This window comes from Astatotilapia calliptera, chromosome 18, assembly GCF_900246225.1.
Source record: "Astatotilapia calliptera chromosome 18, fAstCal1.2, whole genome shotgun sequence".
NCBI lineage: Eukaryota > Metazoa > Chordata > Actinopteri > Cichliformes > Cichlidae > Astatotilapia > Astatotilapia calliptera.
The window spans coordinates 8068437-8091381 of NC_039319.1; the positions used below are offsets into that span (position 1 = coordinate 8068437).

Here is a 22945-nt window from a genome sequence, read left to right on the forward strand (position 1 = left end):
AGGGTTTACAGAGAAAGGTCAGGAAAGAGAAAATATCCAGTTGGTGGCAGTTCTCTGGGTTTAAATGTGTCGTTGATGCGAGAGGTTGGAGGAGAATAGAAAGACTGCTTAAGAAAGCAACAGTACAAGTCCTGTCAGCTTAGAACAGGTAACTGAGGCTTCAGTTGACACCGGATCACCAAAATAAAATTGGATAACGGGAGACTAGAATAATGTTGCCTAGTCGGATGAGTTTCTGCTGTGACATTCAGATGGTAGGGTCAGAATTTGGTGTAAAGAACATGAAAGCATGGATTGATCCTGCCTTGTGTCACAGTTCAGGCTTCTGGTGGTATAATGGTGTACGGGAGTAAATGCCATGGCCTACCTGACTTTTTGCTGAGCACGTCTGTTCCTTTATGACCACAGCCTCTAAAGGCTATTCGAGCAGGAAAACGTAGCATCTTACAAAGCTCAAACTGGTTTTGTGAACACGACAGGGTCGCTGTACACTGGCCTTCTCAGTCGCCAGATCTCAATCCAGTAGATCACCTTTGGGACGCATCGTGGATGTTCAGTCGGCGTATCTGCAGCAACTGGGTTGTGCTGTCATGTCAATGGATGAAAGGGGTTAAACCTGGGACTAGCAAGGTGTACGTAATAAAATGCTTATAGAGCTAATAGTTTAACAGTTCATCATATTTTATCAAATGGGGTATGTTTTGTGTATAATTCATTTTCAGGTAAGTGTATGAGGCTAGAAAGTACCATTTGCACCACTGAAATTTGCTGATGTATATAATGGCAAAAGCAAAGTATGGGAACCTTGAATGGTATTTACCATAATTGAGAAGATATATTCAGCCTATCTATTATCGTTAGACTACATAATTTAATAGTAAAAAGGATTAAACAAATTTTCAGGACTGAACACCAGTTTTCTTATCAAACACGAAAACTTGTGAACCCTCATGTTGCATATTTCATGTAGCTTCTCGTCAGAACATAAACAGATGCAGATCCTGTGGAATATACTGCAGTTTATTCATTCTAATTGATGTTTCATCTTAAATATTAAAAACATCAAGTAAAAATGACCACATATATACACAGCAGCAGAAGCAGGAGTTTGGGCTGAACTGAGCAGGACACTGTTGTGCTTTATAAGTTTCTACTTGGCAGGGGACAAAAGATACATTTACCCTCGTTGTACACACACTGCATGTGAAACGAAGCCACGAATACGCTTGAGTGTTAACCTGTCTCTACGTTAAAGGTTTTACATACCCTACTCACCGTAATGTGTCGAGTGCAGCAAATTTCTATCAGTAGTTTTAACAAACATTAACATTTTGTGTCCTCTGAAGAGAAAATAGTGCTTAATCTCTGGGCAGGAAGCTAGCTGCGATGTTCACAGATGCTTTTACACTTTTGTCAGGTCAAATAGGTGTTCAGACATTTTTCTAGCACCACATGATGGTTTGTTGCCAAACAGACAGATGTACCAGCGGCTGTGTGCTGGTGTTAATTTCCCACCCTGTTAACACCTGATGGATGTGCATTAAATCTCATAACAATCCTTGCATCTAATCAAATGTGAGGCTACTACCATGTCGATGTTAGTGCATGTGAAAATAAAGCATCTATGCACTGTACCTATTTAAATGTATACAATCTATATAGTTAACTCTGCACATGAAGCCATCCTTTTACCCAACAGGACATATTACGTTTCTGTTTCGGTCCACAGGATATACTGCTGTTGACCCCACCTAAAGCATAGTATTGTCATTTAAATGTAGATATAGGCAAGGGTGATTGGAGCTAACACAACAAACTGAAAGGAGATAGCACACATACAGTACACTTTTAACAAAGACGAACGCACAAAGAAAAGACAAAAGTTTCAAGAAATAAACTCTTTCAGATGGTAACATAAGATATGGAGTATACTGCAGAAGTGAGCCTAATGAAACTACTTGTTGCCTTGAAAGTAAAGGTCTGGAAACTGTGGCATGGTAATGGCGATATACTGAAGGTCTTTGCAAACATTCTCTGTTCTAGGCCTCGGATTCTGATTGGTCGGTGGCAACGCTGCCATTCAGCTCGCCCAGTCCTGATTGCTCCTGGATGTCAGTCATCTCCCCGACAATGAAGGTCGGCTCCCCTCCTTTGCTGTTGGCCGAGCCGCTGTCTGGCTGCTTGGCCGCTTGGTTGGCCAGAGTGGGCTCTTCATCCAGCCTGCTGGAGATGGACCAGTAGAGATGAGCATCAAGTCTGGCTGCAGCTAATGACAGCTCTCGTGCTGAGCAGGATGGCGTGTCCACCTTAGAAGGAAGCAGAAAAGTAAGATGAGGATTTCTCTGTTAACTTTTGTGTAGTCCAAAATGAATAGACTGGTTCTTTTATAGCACTTTTCTACTCTGACCACTGAAAGCACTTTACACAAATTGCCTCATTTACCCATTCACACTAGCACTGTTTGGTATGCTTTTTCACACAGTCATACTCCGATTGATGCCTCAGAGAGCAACTTCGGGTTAGTATCTTGCCCAAAGATACTTGGCATGCAAACTGGAGCAACTAGGAAGTGATGATCCACCAACCTACTGATTAGCAGATGACCTGCTCTATCATCCGAATGAACCCAAAATCCTTGCTGACCTTTTCAGTTTCAGTTTAGATTCAGGTCACAGTATATCATCAGATAATTAGCTTGATTTATTTAAAATTTATTATAATGGTTTAATGATGCCTCGATTGTTTACTCTGCAGCATGTTGGTTAACTTCTACTGTGTTAACATGTTCTATAAAAATTGATTTGAATTGACTTTGTAATTGCCGTCATGTATTCCATAAGTTAGAGTTAACACATATAGTTCCATTTCAGTATTTTCCGTTTTAGTATATTAGCTTTTGGGGTGGCCCTTATATGTAGGAAAAAGTGCTTGTGTGAATGGCTAAACATGAGACATCTTATATAAAGTGCTTTGAGTGCTCAAGTACAGTAGAAAAGTGCTATACACGAGCCAGTGCATTTATCTTCCATAGGCTTTAAGAACATCAAAGCACCAGACGCTGCTTTACAGCATCTGTATTTTGATTTCACACATCAAAGAAGCAGCAGCAGAGAATTTTAAGCAACTTCCACTTGATAGCGCTCACCTTCAACCACCCAAACAGTGTCCTATGTTTCTGAAGTTTCTATTTTGATCTAACTATGCTTTTAATATTTGTCATACATTTTGTTTGGAAATGGATCCCACCAAGCAAGCAGGAAACATTTATTTATATTAAACTTTTACCCAGACATGAATAGCAAAGTGCTTTAGAAAAGGCAATAACAGGATGTGCAAAACTTAACTCAATTTATAAAATAATTAAAAGGAAAGTTAACAAAACAAACAGCATACATTAGCAAAATGGTAAAAAAAAATAAATTAAATAAATTAAATAAAATAAAATAAATAGACAGATATTTTTTCATTGCAGTTTGAAAGCACACTTTAAAAATGTATTTATTATCCAATGATCACTGTGTAATTGAATTACAGACAATGTTGGTAAAATGGCAAGAGCAAGTACTGCAGGACTTGTTTTAGCACAATGGCTTGAGAAGACAATGTCGACTGGCTTTAGAACTTTTATTTTTGAAAAACTATAACTAACCAAAATAAAAACCATTACAAAATTATTTTCTTCTTTTGACTGATCTCTTTAGGGGTCACCTTATCCCTAATATTCTCATCTGTCCTTATCCGCCACATCCATTAATCTTCTGTGTGGTCTTCCTCTTTTCCTCCTGCCTGGCAGGAGCATTTTCAAATTCCTTTGTCCACTATATCCCATCTCAACCTTGTCTCTCTTATTTTGTTCCTAAAATGCTCAGCCTGAACTGTCCCTCTGATGTTCTCATTTATAATCCTGGCCGTCCTGGTCACACCCAGTGAAACTCTTATCATCTTCAACTCTGCCACCTCCACCTCGGCCTCCTGTCTTTATGTCAGTCCCACTGTCTCCAAACCATACAGTATAGCAGGTCTCACTACCACCTTATAAAAACCTCCCCTTTCACGTATTCCACTCCACCCTGCCTGCACTCTCTTCCTCATCTTTCTTGTGCTTTGTCCATTGCTTTGCATAGTTGACCCCTAGGTATTTAAATTCATCTACCTTCATTACCTCTACGCCTTGTATCTTCACCTTTCTGCCTGCCTCCCCACAAATAACAACTTCTTCTGTGAACAGAATAGAGACTCTGGCATGAACTCATCTGTCAGCCTGTCCATCACCACTGCAAACAAGAAGGGGCTCAGAGCCGAGCTGACATGATCCCACCCCCACCATGAACCCATCTCTCACGCCTCATCATTGTCTCACTGTCTTCATATCAAATTACTTTAATGGATCCTTACAATTTTCCCTCTGTCAGCGCCACCACAACCATAAACCACCATCTACTTTTCCATAATCACATATCTGCAAAACTAAAGACATTGCTATCAGACTCAACTATGCATTGTGTCTACTGCCAGTCAGTAACATGTTAATATGCTAAACATCAACATGTCACTTTGGGCATATTAGCATGAAGACCTTAGGATTTATCTCAAAGTATTACTGTGTCTAAGTACAGCCTGACAGTTCTGCCAGCTTAAATGCGAGTTCCTAATCTTTTTAGTGTAATCTGCCTCATCCACTTCTACAACTCTGACTGCATTATTTTATTTTAAAGACATCTGTTTTCTCAGGCTATTTTAAACCATTTGATATATAAATTGTCTGTTATTTTCAGTAAATTTCATCCAAAATAACAAAACTAGTTAAAAACTTATAATCTTATGACAATCTGTGTGATTTTGCTTTGGCAAAAACATCTTTCCAAAGTTCCTTTATGCAGAAAAAAACCTGCAAACTTGAACATGAATCAAACTTCACCATATTTTCTGTGTTTGTCTGCTCACTTCAGTGCTCACTTCAGTTAGTATTTCTGTTTATGTTTTTAAAGACTCATTGCATTAGGCTACAAATGCCCACGTATGTAACACATGTCCATGTAATGTACAGTCCACATCTCTACAAAAATAAACATGAAATAAATACTTTAGTCAGAGTTCCTACACATCCCAGCATGCTTTTCAACAACCCCAAGAGAATGTGAGAATTCAGCTGCCAGTTACACGTGTAGGTGGAGACAGGAATAGGGATAACAGACAAAGAGTAGATAATAATCTTGGTGCTTCTAGAAGAATTGTTGCTTAGTTCAGATGATGAATTATAGAAAATTGTCTTTTTTCTTAAACTCTGAGGAACTAACAGTGAAGCCTTACATTTATGTAGCTATTTTACTCGCAAGCTGTACTGTTCATTTGCTTCCTTTGTTTATTTTCAGTTCATTTCATTACTTTATCCCAATAGGAGTTCTCAAGATGGCATTTCTAATGTTCGTTTCAGGAAGGTTCCTTTACTGATCTTCACCTTTTACCTGGTGGCCAGGACTTAGCCCACAGGGCGTTTGAAAAAAGGGACATGTGCCTACCCTCTTGTAGGTCCATCACCTGCAGGAGGCGCCATAGGGTCAGAGACCCTGGTGGACCGATCCCTGGCTACAGGGTCTAGCGATTGGGACATGGAACATCACCTCTCTGGTGGGGAAGGAGCCTGAGCTAGTTCTCAGGTTGAGAGGTACCAGCTAGATATAGTCGGCTCACCTGAACGCACGGCTTGGGCTCTGGAATCAGTTCTGGAAAGGGGCTAGACTCTGTCACAGTCTGGAGTTGCCCGTGGAGAGAGGTGGCAGGTTAGAGTAGGTATCTTAGTATCCCCTAGGCTTGCTGCTTGTACGTTGGAGTTTTTCCTGGTGGATGAGAGGGTTTGTTCCCTAGGCCTTCAGGTTGGGAACAGGCCTGACTTGGGACATGATCGAAATGGATCATGTTAAAGAAGGAGTCCTAACAGGCTTGGTTAGCCTATGGGCCTTCGGAGGCAGCCAGTAAGTACCTATAGGCCAAATAGATCGCAGCTCAGGCAGTGGCCAAAGCAAAAACTTGGGTGTGGGAGGAGTTTGGAGAGGCCATGGAAAAAGACTTTTGGACTGCCTCAAAGAGTTTCTAGCAAACCGTCAGGCAACTCAGGAGGCAAAAGTGGTGCTCTACCTGCACCATGAATAGTGTGGGTGGAGCGCTGCTGACTTCAGCTGAATATATTATCAGGCGGTGGAAGGAATACTTCGAGGACCTTCTTAATCCCACTGAAGCGTCTTCCGTAGAGGAAGCAGAGTCTGGGGACAAGGGGGATGATTGATCCATCACTGAGGCAGTTAAACAACTCCTTGATGGCAGAGCCCCTGGGGTGGATGAGGTTAGCCAAGAGTTCCTGAAGGCTCTGGATGTTGTAGGGCTGTCTTGGTTGACATGCCTCTATGATGAATATGACCGGGGACCGGAGAGTGTGCTCCAACTATAGTGGAATCACATTCCTCAGCCTCCCGGGGAAAGTCTATGCCAGGGTGCTCAAAAGGAGAGTCTTTCCGTTAATTGAACCTCAGATACAGGAGGAGCAATGCGGTTTTCATCACTGGACCTGGACTCTTTACCATCTCGAGGATACTTGAGGGTGCAGGGGAGTTTGCCCAACAACCCCTACAAGCCATTCCATCCTCACACAACTGTTGCAATAGCTTGGTCCATATAGCTGGCAATAAGTCAGACTCGTTCCTGGTGGGTGTTGAATCAATTCTGTTCATGATTTTTATGGACAGAATTTCTAAGCATAGCCAAGTGGCGGCATGCATCCACTTGGGCGGTCTCAGAATCTCGTCTCTGTTTTTTGCGGAGGATGTGGTTCTGTCGGCTTCATCAAGTGATAGCCTCCAGCTTGCACCGGAGCAGTTTACAGCCGAGTGTGAATCAGCACCTCCAAATCTGAGGCCATGGTTTTCAGCCTGAAAAGGGTGGAGTGCCCACTCTGGGTCAGGGATGAGTTACTGCCCCAAGTGAAGGAGTTTTGTTCATTAAGTGAGAGGAGAGGGCGGCGGGAGATCGACAGACAGATTGGTGCGGATGCTTATTGTTAATTATTTTTACTTCAGCTATGCAGAAAGCTTTAATAAAGGAATAAAGTGGAACATCTCTTAATAGGGAAGAGAAAATACAAAAATTTAACTTCACCATTTATTTTAAATTATTTCTAGCCTTAGGATTTTAGTGGTAACTTTCACATGCTTGTCCACATATAGAGCCTGTATATAATAACACAAGAAGAAAACATCGAGATGAAGCCAAATGAGTACTTTGTAGCCCGTCCTAAGGACAGTCATCCACTGTGACATTTTGAAGTGCCTTACTCAAAGTGAAGCAGGTTCTCTGAACACTACTGTTCTCTTTCCTTCACCTTATGATGTTTTCCGTCATAGCCAAGCAAACCTTCTTCCATAACTAGAGAAAATAAATTAAAATAATAATAATAATAATAATTAAAATAAATTATACTGTTAACAGAAATGTCACATATTAAATGTTTTTGGAAACCAACATAGCCACTAAGAATATTTGGAATACTTTAAAATTTCTGTGAGTAAATTTAAACACAAATTCATGCAGTCCTTGGCTATCTGCTTGTTGATCATGATTAGGAAAATTGAGGTGAGATTTTCTGTTAAATAGTAAATTATATTTTAAGACAGACCCTGAGGCACTTCATCTTCATGAGGTACACATACTTATAAGAGAAGATTTTACTAGACGTGCATGTTAGGTTAACTGGTGATTCTACATTGGCTTTAGGTGTAAATCAAAGCATCAATCTTTGTCCACCCCTTTGTATAACTCTGCGAAAGACTGGCGAGCTGCCCAGAGTGTACCCCCTCTCTTTTCCAGTGACACCTGTGATAGGTGTCATGGGAGTGCAACAAATCATGCTGTGCTTTATTAGCTTGCCCTCATCACATCTTCTTCAAGAGACATTACCTCAAATGTGTGGTGAAAGGCTCCATAGTCGACGTCAAAGAAGCCCTCTGCCAGCGACATCATTGGGCTGAACCTGTGACCCCACAACAACTCCTCTGCAAGATACGAGCTCCTTGCCTGGCATGTCATCCCTGCATGCACAAACAAATGGATGACTATAGAGATTCATAATACACATTTTCCCTCACGGCATTTGTTCTGGTCTGTGTGATAAATGATTTGATATTAACTGGATTCGCTGTGCCTGGCTATGGCAAAGCAGAAGAGTAAAAGCACCACACCAAGAACTCTTACACAAACATAATTCATTTACCCATTTAGTCACAAACAATTTCACTGGCAAGCTGTCGTTGTAAGGATGTTCTCTGCAGCAGAGTTATGACTGTCAGCTAAGTCTTTGTAACATAGCGCTCTGACTAAGGGAATCAATATTTGGTGTAGGTGGAGAGGCCACCTTTACCTCACAGATACACATCCTGAATAGCCTCGATACACTGAGTTCTTGCTAAACTGTGAGGAAACTAGTAGAGTATATCATCCTCTCAGAATGAATCTGACGTAAGGCAATATAAGAGAGGGATAAGGGAGAAAAGATAAACAAGCACATAATATTTGGAACGTCCCAGCTTGTGCAAATTACTTTGGGAATGAATATCCTATAAATCCAGATGCACTTAAGACTAGCAGGAGAAAGTAAAACATACTTTAGTGTACTCCTATATTGTTTAACTTCCACAACTCTTTTATGTCTCTATATCATCTACCTGGTGGCCTCGATTTGTCTTTTATATTTGGTGCTATTGTTTAGCACTTTGTTCATCCCTGTTGTTTTTTTTTAAAGTGCTTTATAAATTGATATGATATGTTTTTTCAAGAGGATTAGTTTTGCTTTTCCTTATTTCTTTTCTTGTATACTGTTAAAGTCAGGATTTTTACAAGTAATCCCTATGAGCCAAAAGTTCAGACTGCTCCGTACACTTTCTTTAAAACTGTTTTTTTTCTCTTAACTTTGTATGATATCAAGGAGGAGGGATTAATATAGACTCTGTCTGTATTCACTTAATACTTAGTGTGTAGCAGCTATGTATTTAGTATGAGTATTTTGTTACCTATCCCATCATGCATTGTCTGTTTTTTTTTTTAAAAACGTAGTAGGATGAGAGGAAAGATGGCAGCAAATCAAGGTAGGAACTGCCACTAAATATTTGCATTTATTCGTTTAAGAAAATTTGCTCAGTGTATTCTATATTTGTGACAAAAATGCAGTAGTAGTAGTAGTCGTCAGTTATTCATCTAGCAGACTCAGCTCTGATATTTTGGCATAAAGTCCCAATAGTGTCCGAAATAGTTTTTTTTATTTTACTGGATGGATGGATGGATGGATGGATGGATGGATGGATGGATGGATGGATGGATGGATGGATGGGTGAGTGGATAGGAATCCTTTCCCATCTGTTTCCAAGGGGCAGCCAATTGGAAGAAATTAGCTAAAGGAGGGTTGCATGTTGTACAGTTTCCTTGTGTATGTGTGGATTCTCTTTGGGAACTCCAGCTTCCTCCCACAGTCCAAAGACATGGATCGGGTTAAATTGGATCGGGTCATTCTAAATCCCTGCAACTACTGGGATCCACTTCACGACAATGAATTAAATAAGCGGAAGAAGATGGATGGAATCTGTGAATCATGCAAAGCCACTCTAGAAGAGGCTAAAAATAAAAATATGGCGCTGGAAATATATAGCATAATAGGTCCACTTTTACTGATGATTTATCAAGAGTGAGTAAGCGCAGCAGGGCTCTGTGATTTGCCCAAGGGTAGATGAGTCTCCAGTTTTAAACAGTTTGCTTTCTGTTGGGGTAACATCAGACTGCAGATTGCTAGACCGTGACTTCTAGGTTTTTGTCATTTCTTGTGCATACATGGAAATGAGTTTCTCCTTATTTTTTTTTGTTCAATGTTTTAATTTAATCTAAACTACTAAACCAGATGATTTCTTTATTTACTATTTACTTGCTGATTTATTATAGGACCTGGGGCTAGATTTAATAAACGGGACAAAATAATGTATGAGTGCAATCCCCAAAATAGCGCTCAGTGCTGTGGTTAGTTTTAAGGGTGATTTACAAAGCTTGCAAGGTTTCTGCCCACAGGAGGAGTCTCTTCATTTCAAAATCAAGGACAACAAATAAAACATGCTTTTTTTAGGGGTTACATTAATAGATTTAAACTCGCAGATGTTTCTTAATTTGGTGTTTGCCTTCTCACCAGTGGCCTCCACCATTCCTTCTAGAATGACCACAATCTCAAAGTCTTCTTTCTCTAGCTGGGCCTGCGACATGTCCCAGAAGGGTGAACGTGCGTCAATCTCATGGGAAATCACCAATGGTGAGACCAGGAAGAGACGATCATCGCCCGTCTCAAAGCCCACACTGATGTCTGTCTGATCCAGAGGGATGAACTCACCTGGAAGAGCCAATAAAGTGGAGACAAGGAGAGAGGTTGTACCTGGAAGCTCAGGTTTAAAATGACAGAATACTAGAAAGACACAAAAGAGATCTTAGAATGAGCGGTTCACATGGCCAAGTATGTTATTATTATTATTATTATTGTTATTATATACTGGGCCATTTGATTTTTCAATAGGTGTAGTTGTTACAGTTTTTGTCACCAAAGGAAGAAAAAGAAAGATTCATTATTAACTGTCTCACCCTCCTGAGTCTGCTTAGACTTGATGAGTTTGGCCCTGATGTTGGCCCCCACAATGTGGGAACTTCGAAGGTCTCCCACCCTGAACATCAGGCAGAGCTTGTCGTCTCTCGGCGAGATAACAGCGTGTTTGGAGAACACCAGCGTCTCAGCTCGTTTGTTAGGCTGCGAGATCTTTACAAACATGCAGCCCACCTGGACAGAGAGGAAGGAACAATGTGAAACATGGGCCCTGCTAAAAAGTCAAAGCCACAGGGAGCCTTGCACAAAGTAGAAAAGCAGAGGATTATTATGAAAGGAACATAATATATAAACACCAAGACATATGTCTTGGTGTTTATAACAAACACATCAGCTAAAGAGCTGAATAATTCCGGTGTAGTCTGCACATCTGGAACACATTCATTGTGGCCGCTGAATACAAACTAACCTTGATCATTTTTTAGAAGAGCTTGCTATTGCCAGTTTCTCTTGTCTAAAAAGATCAGTGACACTTGAGTTAACCCCACACTCAACTGTTTTTATATGCATAGTAAAACAGCCCACGCTACGTGTACATCAGTTGTTAATTTGGAATGTTTCCAGCTCCCAAACATGCATAAACATGATTCAGCCTGGATGTCGGAGTGTGAATTCATCCTCATCAAAAGAGTGCTTACACCGTGCAAAAAAAATTGAGCTTCATCGGCATTTTCTGTGTAAATATTCTTTTTTTTAGGAAGAATACCATCTGCATATAATTTGCGTCATTATGGCTCCACTGTATTTGTGCATTCAATCTTCTCTCTAAGCTAAAAAAAAACAGCGTATCATTATTTTATTTGATTCAGCTGAGCTGACAGGAAGCTTCCGTTTAAGCAAACAGTCTCGGGTCAAACAGAAATTGCAGGCACAAAAGGAGTTAGCTGAATTTGAACACTGACTCAGAAGTTCCGAAGCCTGTTTTTCATTTTTCGTTTCCATTTGTTTCTCTAATCTGACTTCCTGCTTTGCTAAAACACATCTGACAATCTTGTTTGCTACATATGTTACACTCATGTCTACATCGTCATTAATACATAATCAGATAACAAACCATCACAGATGTCAGCAGTATTCATTCTAAATACGAAAGCGTCTATTTAAGATTCTTATATCCCAAAATTACTGAGAATATTCACTTTGGCACTGCATGAATTTAAACTCATGCTTAATAGGAGATAGGAAGAGAGGTCCCAATTGCAGGACATGCACCTGGTTTAAATATTGAAAAGGAAACTTGTAATGTTACAAAGACCAAAAAAAAAACACAAAGTCCAAAGGGCATCCATCCATCCCATTCTTTACCACTTATCCGATACAGGATCACAGGAAAGCTGGAGTCGATCTTAAACACACAGTCATATTTACACAGAAGACCGATGGGAAAATTAGACATCTTTACCTTTAGAGTAAAAGAAGGAGCAACTGAAAGACAGGACATGAAGACAGAGGCAGGGCGACACAGAATGGAGGGCGAAAAATGCAGAAAATAGAAACACAGTGGGGCAAAACAGAACCAACAAATATAACAAAAAAACATAATTTATCAGAAAGTGAATGTTTGAAAGTCTGAATAATCATATCCTCCGTATATCTTTGAATTGCCATGTTATTGTGGTGGAGGGGTTTGTGCGTTTCAGTCATCCTGCAAGAATCAGCTGGCTCGGGAACTCGTTTTCCCCCTGGATGAGCTACAAGAGGTGCCTGGGGTGAGAGAAGTCTGCTTAGACTGCAAACTGAACCCAGGTAAGGGGTACGAAATCGAGAGAAGGATGGATGGATTTCTAAATATTTCCCCATCTCTGTTTTTTACCAGTTAAGCTGCTCACCATGAAGGCGTTAACCATTGATCCCAGTATAGCCTGCAGCAGCAGCAGCATTGTGCCCACTGGACACTGGTCGGTGATGACACGGTGACCATAGCCAATCGTGGTCTCGGTCTCAATGGAGAAGAGGAAAGCCGAGATGAAGCCATTGACATTGTTCACGCACGGCGTCCACGTCTCATCCTCCAGATGGTCGAGATCACCCCTTGGGAAGAGGAGAAGCAGAATGTGTGAGAAAGGGAAGGCGGGAGGTGACAAAGTGGGTGTCAAGAGGGAAAAATAGACTGAGAGCGAGAAGATATATATTTTTAGACTGGAGGTGCAGAAATATATAGATGACGACTCATCTCTCCATTTAAATTTTCCACCACCTTGCAGCTAATTCCTGTAATGAATAGGAGCAATCCTGTTCATCAGATTTAAACATGGTGCTTAAGCCAACATTTATGCTGTCACTTCTTGCCGAGGCTGCAGAAACCCGCCACTTTCATCATATATCATCACGCGCAACTTGCTCTCAGCATCTTTTGAGGGTTTTTTTCAATCCTGTGCCACTAAGAGTCCGCAGAATTTCTGTTCTAACACACACTACACACACTAATGTCCCCGATTAACACAGCTCCAGCCAGAGAGGGAGCGCTAATTAGCGAAAGTGGTGTTAGGTCATTTATATAATCTATGACTTTTATTGACCTGTGCTGGTGACAAAGGGATTGCAGCAACACTGACAGCTTTCTGGCACAAAACTGAATGGCCTGCAATTGATATAAAAAAGGGTCACAATTTTTATGAGACGAATACGTTAGTTAATTAGAGCAGAGATCCAGCAATCACAGCTCATGAAGAGGCAGCACATCATGATGAAATACGCTGTAATATTAATACTGCTTTGTCATCTGCTTTTTTGGCTGAGAAAGCAGCTTCATTTTGGCCTTTATGGTAGATGTGTAAAAATCTAATGCTCACTTAAAGAATGGTTGGACTTTGGGGGAAATACGGTGAAAAGATCAATAATGTTCTCATAGCTGTCTGCTAAATATGATGCCGCACCCAGAAGGCAGTCAGCTTAGTTTAGCACTAAGCTGTCAAACAAGAAAAGAGCTAAAATAAATTTCCCTGCCATCCCCACTGAAGCTCCCTGATTAGCACAGTACATCTTATACAGTACATCGCTTCAATTTTTGCACTCGTTAAAGAAAAGCACCAAATTTATGAGCAAAATTCTGTTTAAATGGTTAAATTCTGCATTTTTGGAGTTATTACATAGACTTGAATTCAAATTAATTGCAAACATAAATCCATGTTTATGCTTTCTCTGAAATTTTCTGATGATTACAGGTCTAAAAGAGCTCTGAATGGCTTTGATTACAATTGAATTAACCTTTGTTTCAAAGTGAATGTTAAGCAAACCACTACATCACAGCCAGAGAACAAAAATACATGTATTTTTGTTTTTTTAATGCAAATTGACACAATTGTTGCAACACAATGTCCACTCCGGTTAATAACATTTGTATGAAATTCTGAACGCTCCAAACTTATTTCTACATCAAAGGGCAAAGGGCAGTGGCACAGCAAGAAGAGTCTGGCTGTGAATCTGCTTGTTGAGGAGGTTGCAGAGGTGACAAATAGGAAGAGATGTTCTTTTACTTTTTAGTGAAATTATATGTCTTTTCAAGTAACTCAAAAACAACTCTTTAGCTACATACATACAGTGTTGTTTACATTTCTGTCCAACTAAGATTTTGCTGGATGGGATCACATAAACATAAAGATGGTCTTTTTTTTTTTTTCGAACTCTAGATATGAAAAGACAATTTCCCAAAACAAGAAACTTTAATGTGAGGATTTGTTGTCAGAAAAAAGCACACAGACAAGGGAAAATCCTGTTTTTGGTCATAATGTGTTGCTACCATATGAAAAGATAAAGTTTAAATTAGGTCCCATATTCCTGATATCACTTGGATTCAGAATAGGATCCTATGGATCAGGACTTAATCTGTGGGAAATGATCATTTGATGCCCTGCTGACTTTGTAAGTTTGCTCACTTATAAAGAAATGAACAGTCTCTAACCTTTATGGTAATTTCATTGTAATGGAGACAGAATAACAACTGAAAAACAAACAAAAGTTATAAAGTCATTTGTATGTCACTGATTGAAATAAATATTTGATCCTCTGCAACTAACCAGAATTGTGGCCTCCACAGATTGGCTCTGTGCCCATGTAGAACAGATTGCAATCAATCAATCAATTACAGATACTCCTGATCTCAACTCAATTTCTCCCATTCAGGCATCTCCACCACAAGACAAAGAGGCTGTCAGGGACAAAATTGTAGATCTGCATAATGTCTGGTACGGACTATAAGACCAGCAAGAAGTTGGGGAGAAGGTGGAAACTGTTGGTGTGAATATTCAGAAATGAAAGAAATATAAAATGATCAATCAGACCAATCTTGCCTCATGGGGTGAGGATGAAAGGTGGTGCATCAACACAAAACTACAAGGAGGGAGCTTAATGAAGGCAGTTGAGAGCACAGTGACCAAAAGCACCACTGGTAACATTACAACACCACGAGGTCTCCCTGCTCAAGAACACACATGTACAAGCCCATCTTAAGTTTGCCAGTGAATATCTAAATTATTGAGAGAAATCTTGGGAGAAATTGCTGTTGTCAGATGATATTAAAATCAAGCTGTTTGTCATCAACACGACTTGTCATGTTTGGAGAAAGAGAAATGCTAAGTATGACCAAAAGTGCACCATCCCCACAGTCAGGCATGGAGGTGGAAGCATTATGCTTTGGGGCTGTTTTTCTCCTAAGGGTACAGGATGACTTCACTGCATTAAGGGGCAAATGGACGGTGCTATGTACTATAAAATCTTGAACAAGAACCTCCTTCCCTCAGCCAGAACACTGAAGATGCGTCATGGATGAGTTTTCCTGCATGATAATGACGCAAAACATACCACAGAGGCAGCAAATTAGTGTCTGCAAAAGCACATTAAGATCATGGAGTGGCCTAGCCAGTTTCCTAATTTCAAACTATAGAAAATCTCTAAAGGCAGATGAAGCTTGGCGTTGTTAAGCAGCAGCCAAGAAGCCAAAATGATTTAGAGAGTTTCTGTAAAGAGCAGTGGGACAAAATCCCTCCAGAGATGAGTGAAAACCTGGTGGCCAACTATGAGAAACATCTTACTGCTGTGTTTGCCCACAAGAGTTTCTCCACTGAGTGTCATGTCATTAAAGACTGTTCATTTCTTTGCAAGGTAGCACACTTACAAATTCAGCGGGAGATCAAATGGTGATTTCCCACACTGCAAGAGATCCAAATACATTAGTGCACATGACTTTATCTTAAATCTTACCTGCAGTAGGCGATGAGGTACCAGATGGCTCCGAAGAAGAGCCATGTTACAGCGTAGGCCATGACAAAGACGAAGAGCGAGCAACGCCAGTTGAGGTCCACCAGAGTGGTGAAGATGTCCGTCAGGTATCGGTAAGTCTCCCGCATGTTACCATGCTGCACATTGCATCGACCGTTCTTCTCCACGTAGCGCTGTCTCTTACGGCGAGTGCGGGCTGGTGGAAGGGTGGAGACAGAAGAGAAGGGGCCCGATTAGAAATCTGTGAGGCTAACAAATGGGAGGAAAAGTGCCATCGCCTTTTGATCCTTTACAGCGTTGAAGACAACTCTTTATTGTTCCATTAAACACTTTCAAAAACATGAGGCTCCCTTTCTGAAATGTTTTGTTTTTAAAGCTACAACTCTGACTGCAGTCAGACGATGAGAATTGGATGAAGGCACTTAGAGAGACGTGAGCATAAACACAGGGAGGTAGCAAGGGACAAAACTACTGAGGGAGATTCAGCGTGGCTCAAAGGAAAGTCAGACTGGTGAAGAAGGGAAAACATAAATGAAAAATGACAGGTGAATAAAACAGAGCAGATGAAGTGCGACGGGACAACATCATCAAACGCTTGGAGAAGAAAAGCTATAACACTGGACTTCATCTGTGTTTTGTTTTGTTTTGTTTTATAGGCTTTTTACTGTGGATGCACCAAGCCAGAACTGAAATTATGACACTATACCGCTATCACATACGCTTTAATCAATGAATATCAATCATTGTGCATGCTACTCAAGCTATGGAGACTTATTTTAAGGTAAAACAAAATCTGCCTTTTCTGCAAAAAAAGTCTGGCTCTGCTTTGTAGGATTTTTGTCCTTTGCGATGATGACATCAATTCTTGATCACAAGTTGGAGTTAAAACACCGAAGGGTCATATAAATTGCACATTTCCCTAGTTCCCTAGTTAGGCTTCCTTTCTTTTTATTCTATGAAGATGTACGGCAAAGATTGGAGCAAACAGAGCAGAGCTTAATGAGCAAGACTGTCAAAATTGCTGAGGGGTGAAGCTCTGCAGTATGGTCTAAATTAGAAAAGATTCACTACTACTACTGCGAGACAGATGGGGAGGAGAAGAGGGTGCAGGGCTGAATGGAGAAAATGTTCATCCAGGAGTAAGTCAATATCTCTAAATCTCTCGAGATTTTTATCAGATACAAATAGATTAATAGTGATGCATTTCAGTCTGGTTGAACTGCAGGTCCAGAAAGAAGCCACAACATTTAAAGAACATAGTGAGTGCACTGTTCCAAACAGAAGGGGGATCAAGGACAAGATGTCATCTTGAGAGTCACTCACCCCACCCGAACCGTCCCCTCTCCTTCTCCGTCCCCTGTGTCTTCTTCCTGTGCTGATTAGCATTGGCTTCCCGCTCGGCCAGCTTGGACTGAAACGATCTCTTGACCGGAGCCGAGTTCGGAAGGGAAGAAGTCGTCTCTGTGGTGACGACGTGGCCCAGCTCCTCCGATACGTTGAAGACTCCCGTGGAGGCTGTGACCTCCGTGGCCACCTCCACTTCTTCGCTCTCCACCTTCTCCTCCACAGGGAGCGAGAGCGAGTCCGGACGGGAGGGGAAGATGGAGTTCTCCAGAGCCATGGTCTACGTCTGTGTGTGCGTGCGTTTGTGTGTGTGTGTGTGTAAGCGTGTAAAGAGTATTAATGTGTTATTGATATCCTCCCTAAGGCAGAGTCTGTCCAGTACCTATTGACTGAACCATTTGTTTGCTTGTCTGAAGCCTGGAATAAAGCAGAAGAACACAATGATCTGATCAAATGAAACAATGGAATTGATTATCTGTTTTACTGTCACAATAATTCACTGTCAAATGATTTCTTTAAAGAAACAAGACCTCCTCACAGGAGTGCTTGAACTCTGATGTTGCTATAATAAATTCTAAAAACCTATAAATAAATGTGTATCATTTTTTGTGCTTTTATTACTATTGTCAAAGTCTCATTTGAAGTCTTTTAATAATAAAATAAAGGAATAAGTCCTTATTTTCAGATTGAATATGGATAACTTTGAAAGTCCTTGGAAATTAGACACAATGGTAGAATAAATTAGTTCTCTGAAAGACCCCTATTCCTGATGCACGACATGGCATATGCATATCAGAGCCACTTTAACTGGTCTGTATGTTTCATAAAAAGCCTCGGGCTAGGAGTGTGTGTGTGGCCCAGACGTGTGTGTTGTATAAGTGCACTTCGTGCTATTTTAAATATGCTGGATTTATACAGCAGGCCTGTTGAAATAGTCTTACATAAGTCCTATATAAGAAGCCGAGTTAAATATATACATGGATAACGAGACGTGATGAAATATTTACTCAGTAAAATGGAGTCCTAGTCCTCTATAGCCTTGGATGATGTGCGTCCATTTGGACAACTGGCGGATTGGACGCCAGAGGAGACTGATGGTGACAGTCAAGATGACGCACTACGCCTGATGGATGGATCAGAAATAGCCTCTGTTAAAGAGTGTCTGTGAGCCGGCAAGAGGGCTACAGGAACCAAACAGCTCAGCTACGGTTTTAATGTCACACAGACCAAAGATAAACGAGTAAAATCCTACCTGCTCAGTGCACCAACTTGTAGATGTGTAAGACCCAGATTGGGCAGATGTTTTGCCATAAGAACGGCGAAAATCGAGTCCAAGAACGAGCCAGGATTCGCAACCTTGGTTCAATTACACCCATTTCTGATATTTACGAGCGACGCAGCATAATCAGTCCACTCTTGTTCGCTTTTCCTGGAAAACAAAGACCACCTCGATCCGACCGCTCAGTATTCACAAAAAATAAAAAGCGGGCAGCCCAAGCTAAAGACACACACACACACACACACCCAAACAAACCCGAAAAAAACAGTTCAAGTACTCTGATTAACGATAAGGCTTTTTCAGAACATGTGTCTGGCAGTGGATGTGCGAAATGGAGGCAACAGGATAATAACCCGGCAGCGCGGAGAGCTCCATCATCTGTGTATCTGATGGAGTCGGTCAGGTGTGGAGCGGTAGAGGATGCTGTCATCAGCCCAGCCCCTATCAAGCCTGCCTGCTTGTTTGCCTGCTTGCCTCAGACGCTTCTCATTTCCACAACAGAAGGGACAGTCCTCTCCCTCCTCTCGGTCAGACCCTCAGCATCTGCAGAGTTCACTGATGGGGAAATTAAAGGCCTTTGTGATGCAGTAACAATGCAAAAATGCAGAAACATAAACATACAGATTGGATGTAATAATGCTCATTGTATATGTCATTTTAAATATGGTCTGATTGTGATGCAATCCTTTTTATGGCTTTTCCATAATAACATTATTATTACTATTATTATACCAGACTCCTTGTTAGAATAATTCACTAATTAAAAAATTCCGCTTATAGAGGAAGATACAGTCCTACAACATTGTATCACAATGATATCAATGACTTGATCATAATTAGCATTATTCTCACTAACCGCTATTTATCCGCCAGCCTCAAGGTGGCGGTATATGTGTCCATGACGCCGGTAATCAGTTGGTCTCTTCATGCAGTGTGATCAGTAGTCTGCCCTCCTTTTCCAAGATGTCGGTGTTCGGGCCAGTTGTGAAAATTCATCCCGTCGTTCTCGCTTCTATCTGCGACTCTTACGAGCGAAGAAATGAGGGAGCGAGTCGTGTGATTGGAACCCTTTTGGGTAAGTAAAAAGACAATATGTTTGTCCTGCGCCGCTTGGACCGATTTCGCACGAAACCAGTTGCCGCATAGTTAGCTGCTTTTAGCTTTAGCTGCTAACACATGCTGGTTCAGTTCAGCAGCTGACTAGCATTAGCTACTGTTAGTTAGCTAGCGGCATCACTCGTAACAGCTGGCCGCCCACTCAGTTGTTCATATAGTTAAAAAGTTAGCAAATCACCTGGACTTTTTTCCATTTTGGTGGGGTTTGCACTCATTTGATGCTTAGCAACAGGAAAAGATCGCTGATGTTAGCGCTTATTACTGTCGATTTAATGGAGAATCCTCTTGTTTGCTAACTTACAGTGAAGCTGCTCGTCGCTACAACAATATAATGTAAGAACTGAAACATTTGCTTTTTTCAGGTACTATTGACAAGCACTCTATCGAGGTGACCAACTGCTTCTCTGTCCCTCACAATGAATCTGAAGATGAGGTATGTTACTAAACTCTTTATTTGCAGCTAACATAATTTTATTTATTGCTGATGTTGAAGCCAAGTGGAAAGGGCCAGTAATACAGTAGCCATTCCACATCGGCCATCGAGTAATAAACAAGACACGAAACTGACATTCAGCAAGTAATCTAAAGAATAACGCATTATTCAGTTAGAAATATCCGAAACTCAAAGAGTCATGAATTAAAATCGTAGGAGGATCAACAAAGAAAAAGATAACTAAAATTTATCAAACTTGTGTGTTTGTGCTTTTGTGTCTTTAATTAGATGAGTCTGGGTTTTTAAATGTCCATTAAGGTTTTAATTTCGATATGGCTGCTAAATACCAGGCTGAATAAATTCCTGGTAGTTTTTCTAAATGGCTACTGAGGCTACATGATTTCCTTGGGGATTAATAAAGTATTCTGATTGTGATTCTTCCTGTTACAAGAAGTTCTTTTCTGGATATGATCTGGGTCACTGTAGCGATACTTCATTTTGATATGTGTAATAGTGTTGCAAAGCACTACTTTTGAGTAGCTGAGTAAACAATAGAAACAACCCCCCTCAGAAAACTATAGGTGGTGTTATGCTATCAGGTATGGGGTGGAGGCTAAATCGTTAGTTTCTAAGGTTTTTGATACCACCTACTATGTTTAATCCTGCTTTGTGAGACAGTGAATTACAAAATATCTTACAGGGTAGCTATGACTAATACATGTATTATCAAATCAAAATCAAATCACTTTTATTGTCACATCACATGTGCAGGTAATGTGCAGTTATGTAATTATCACTGAATTCTTTCACAAGTGAAAGATGATTCTGTAGAAATGTTTACGAGACCGTGTACATAGCTGTGCTTAAATGCATTGTTTTTGACAACAGGTTGCTGTGGACATGGAGTTTGCCAAGAACATGTATGAGCTTCACAAGAGGGTTTCACCTACAGAGGTCATCATCGGATGGTGCGTCAGTCGGTCATATTAACAATTTAAAGTTAAAAGTGGAAAAAACAGTATTCTTTAGCAGATGTTCATCTTTTCTGACAGGTATGCCACAGGCTTTGATATCACAGAACATTCAGTGCTCATCCACGAGTACTACAGCCGTGAGGCCTCTAATCCCATTCACCTGACCGTGGACACGGCACTGCAGAGTGGCAAAATGAACATCCGCGCCTACGTCAGGTTGGCTGATCTTTCTGTCAGCGCCTGTGTTTATGTGATCATCTACAGCCTGAAAGTGCTTCTCTGAATGTGTTTGTGTGTCTCCTACACAGTGCGCAGATGGGTGTGCCAGGAAAGACAGTTGGTGTGATGTTCACCCCACTGTCTGTCAAGTATGTGTACTATGACACTGAGAGGATAGGCGGTAAGAATACAAAGAATAAATGAAGGCGACTGTTTGAAAACAAATGCTTCGTGACTAAGTATCTGTGAAATGCCAAATAATTAAATCCCAGTGTCTCAAACAACTCGCTGGGGTGCATATGAAAGGAAAGAAAACTTTATATTATACTCTCTATTTGTTCTTTAGTGGACCTGCTACAGCGAACACGTGTGACCCCCAGTCGTACCAAGGGGCTGACCTCTGACCTATCTCAGGTTGGTGGTGCTGCAGCCAGGGTACAGGACATGTTGACCACAGTGCTGGCATACATTGAGGATGTGCTGGTGAGTATCAAGACAAACTTGTCCCCTGGGTTTTTTTTTTTCTTTTCTAATTAAATCCCTGCCAATTTAACTTAATATTGGTCACCTGGGAACATTTGAGCAGTAATTAAGTTTTGCGCTGATGATGGCTATGAAGTTCATGTTGTTCTGTTTCAGTCTGGCAAGGTGACAGCAGACAACAGCGTGGGCCGTTTCCTGATGGATCTGGTAAACAAAGTGCCCACTATCTCACCTGAGGACTTTGAGAACATGCTCAATTCCAACATCAATGTAAGTGCTCATGTTTAAGTTACTATATCAGTGACAACTACCGTTTTTGTTTTGCTATTTGATCTAAACAGACAGGCAAATGGCACTTAAAAAATAGCAGTAGAGACTAGCTTAATAGACACTGTCATTTTTATTATTGTGGTAGAGACACAAGTCTAGCGTCAGGAAGATCATCTGGCAATAAACTGCCAAATCGAACCCGCTGTGCTGACCTGTTGTGACAAGGAAGTAGCTGAAAATTTTATTGTTGTGGCAATAATGTACTTAATTTCTCTCCACGTATAAACACATTGGCTCTAAAAAGAGTAAACTGAATTGTCATATCTCTTATATAAGAGGCTTTAGGTGAGCTCTGAGTTGTTTTTGGCATTTAATTAAACTCTCCTCCTGTTTTTATGGTTATTTATGGTCTCTGGGCTCTACTTGCATCATACTGTTTTACTTCAGGATTAGAAGCTTTAGAAGATGGAAGTATTTTTGCATCATTTATCTGGGCATTATCTTTCCAAACTTGCCATCCTTTAATCTTGTTTCCTTGTTATGCTGTTATAATCTTTCACTTTAGTTTAGTGTGAATCTAAATGCTCTCTTTTGTTGTTGCAGGACCTGTTGATGGTGACCTACCTGTCCAACCTCACCCAAGCACAGATTGCTCTCAATGAGAAGCTGGTGCTGCTCTGAGAGGGTTTCTTTGAAGTCATTCATATTTAATTTTTGTACCTTTTTTTTTTTTTTTTTTTTTTGGCTGATATGAAAATAAAGATGTTAAACAGTCACAAAGTGTTCATTCCCTGTGGTAAGATGGTAATTAAATTTAAGGCTGCTTGGTTTGTCACAAGTAGCTAATGAACATTAAAGGAAGGATCATACTGCTAACACGTTTCCTTTCTGCTTATTAGACACCTCGCATTTACTGCTGTCAACCTGCTTCATGA

At 40.7% G+C, this 22945-nt stretch overlaps 2 protein-coding genes across 2 annotated transcripts; one reads left to right on the forward strand and one right to left on the reverse strand.

Annotated features, from left to right (window-relative positions):
• Nucleotides 1–1002: 1002 nt before the first annotated feature.
• Nucleotides 1003–19441, reverse strand: kcnj9 (potassium inwardly rectifying channel subfamily J member 9). Its single transcript, XM_026149110.1, has 10 exons — nt 19372–19441; nt 18489–19070; nt 18244–18359; nt 17216–17653; nt 15875–16088; nt 12505–12706; nt 10657–10849; nt 10214–10411; nt 7948–8078; nt 1003–2306 (listed from the first exon to the last, which is right to left on the reverse strand). The coding sequence occupies exons 4-10, from the start codon at nt 17511–17513 to the stop codon at nt 2040–2042; spliced, it is 1503 nt and encodes a 500-aa protein (XP_026004895.1). The 5' UTR covers nt 17514–17653; nt 18244–18359; nt 18489–19070; nt 19372–19441; the 3' UTR covers nt 1003–2039.
• eif3f (eukaryotic translation initiation factor 3, subunit F) lies at nt 19428–22886 on the forward strand. The gene is made up of 8 exons (XM_026149111.1): nt 19428–19590; nt 19994–20064; nt 20953–21032; nt 21117–21254; nt 21347–21438; nt 21604–21740; nt 21897–22010; nt 22614–22886. Exons 1-8 carry the CDS (start codon nt 19479–19481, stop codon nt 22689–22691), a joined length of 822 nt encoding a protein of 273 aa, XP_026004896.1. The 5' UTR covers nt 19428–19478; the 3' UTR covers nt 22692–22886.
• Nucleotides 22887–22945: the final 59 nt, after the last annotated feature.

Bases quoted from the DNA above. Each gene is read 5' to 3' on its own strand.
- kcnj9 (XM_026149110.1), bottom strand. From the start codon at position 17,513: ATGGCTCTGGAGAACTCCATCTTCCCCTCCCGTCCGGACTCGCTCTCG. The intron at 10,850-12,504 runs GTGAGCAGCTTA...CTCTCTGTCCAG, and splicing joins CAATGGTTAACGCCTTCATG to GTGGGCTGCATGTTTGTAAA. The intron at 10,412-10,656 runs GTGAGACAGTTA...TGGCTCTTCCAG, and splicing joins GTCTAAGCAGACTCAGGAGG to GTGAGTTCATCCCTCTGGAT.
- eif3f (XM_026149111.1), top strand. From the start codon at position 19,479: ATGTCGGTGTTCGGGCCAGTTGTGAAAATTCATCCCGTCGTTCTCGCT. The intron at 19,591-19,993 runs GTAAGTAAAAAG...TGCTTTTTTCAG, and splicing joins TGTGATTGGAACCCTTTTGG to GTACTATTGACAAGCACTCT. The intron at 21,255-21,346 runs GTTGGCTGATCT...TCTCCTACACAG, and splicing joins AACATCCGCGCCTACGTCAG to TGCGCAGATGGGTGTGCCAG.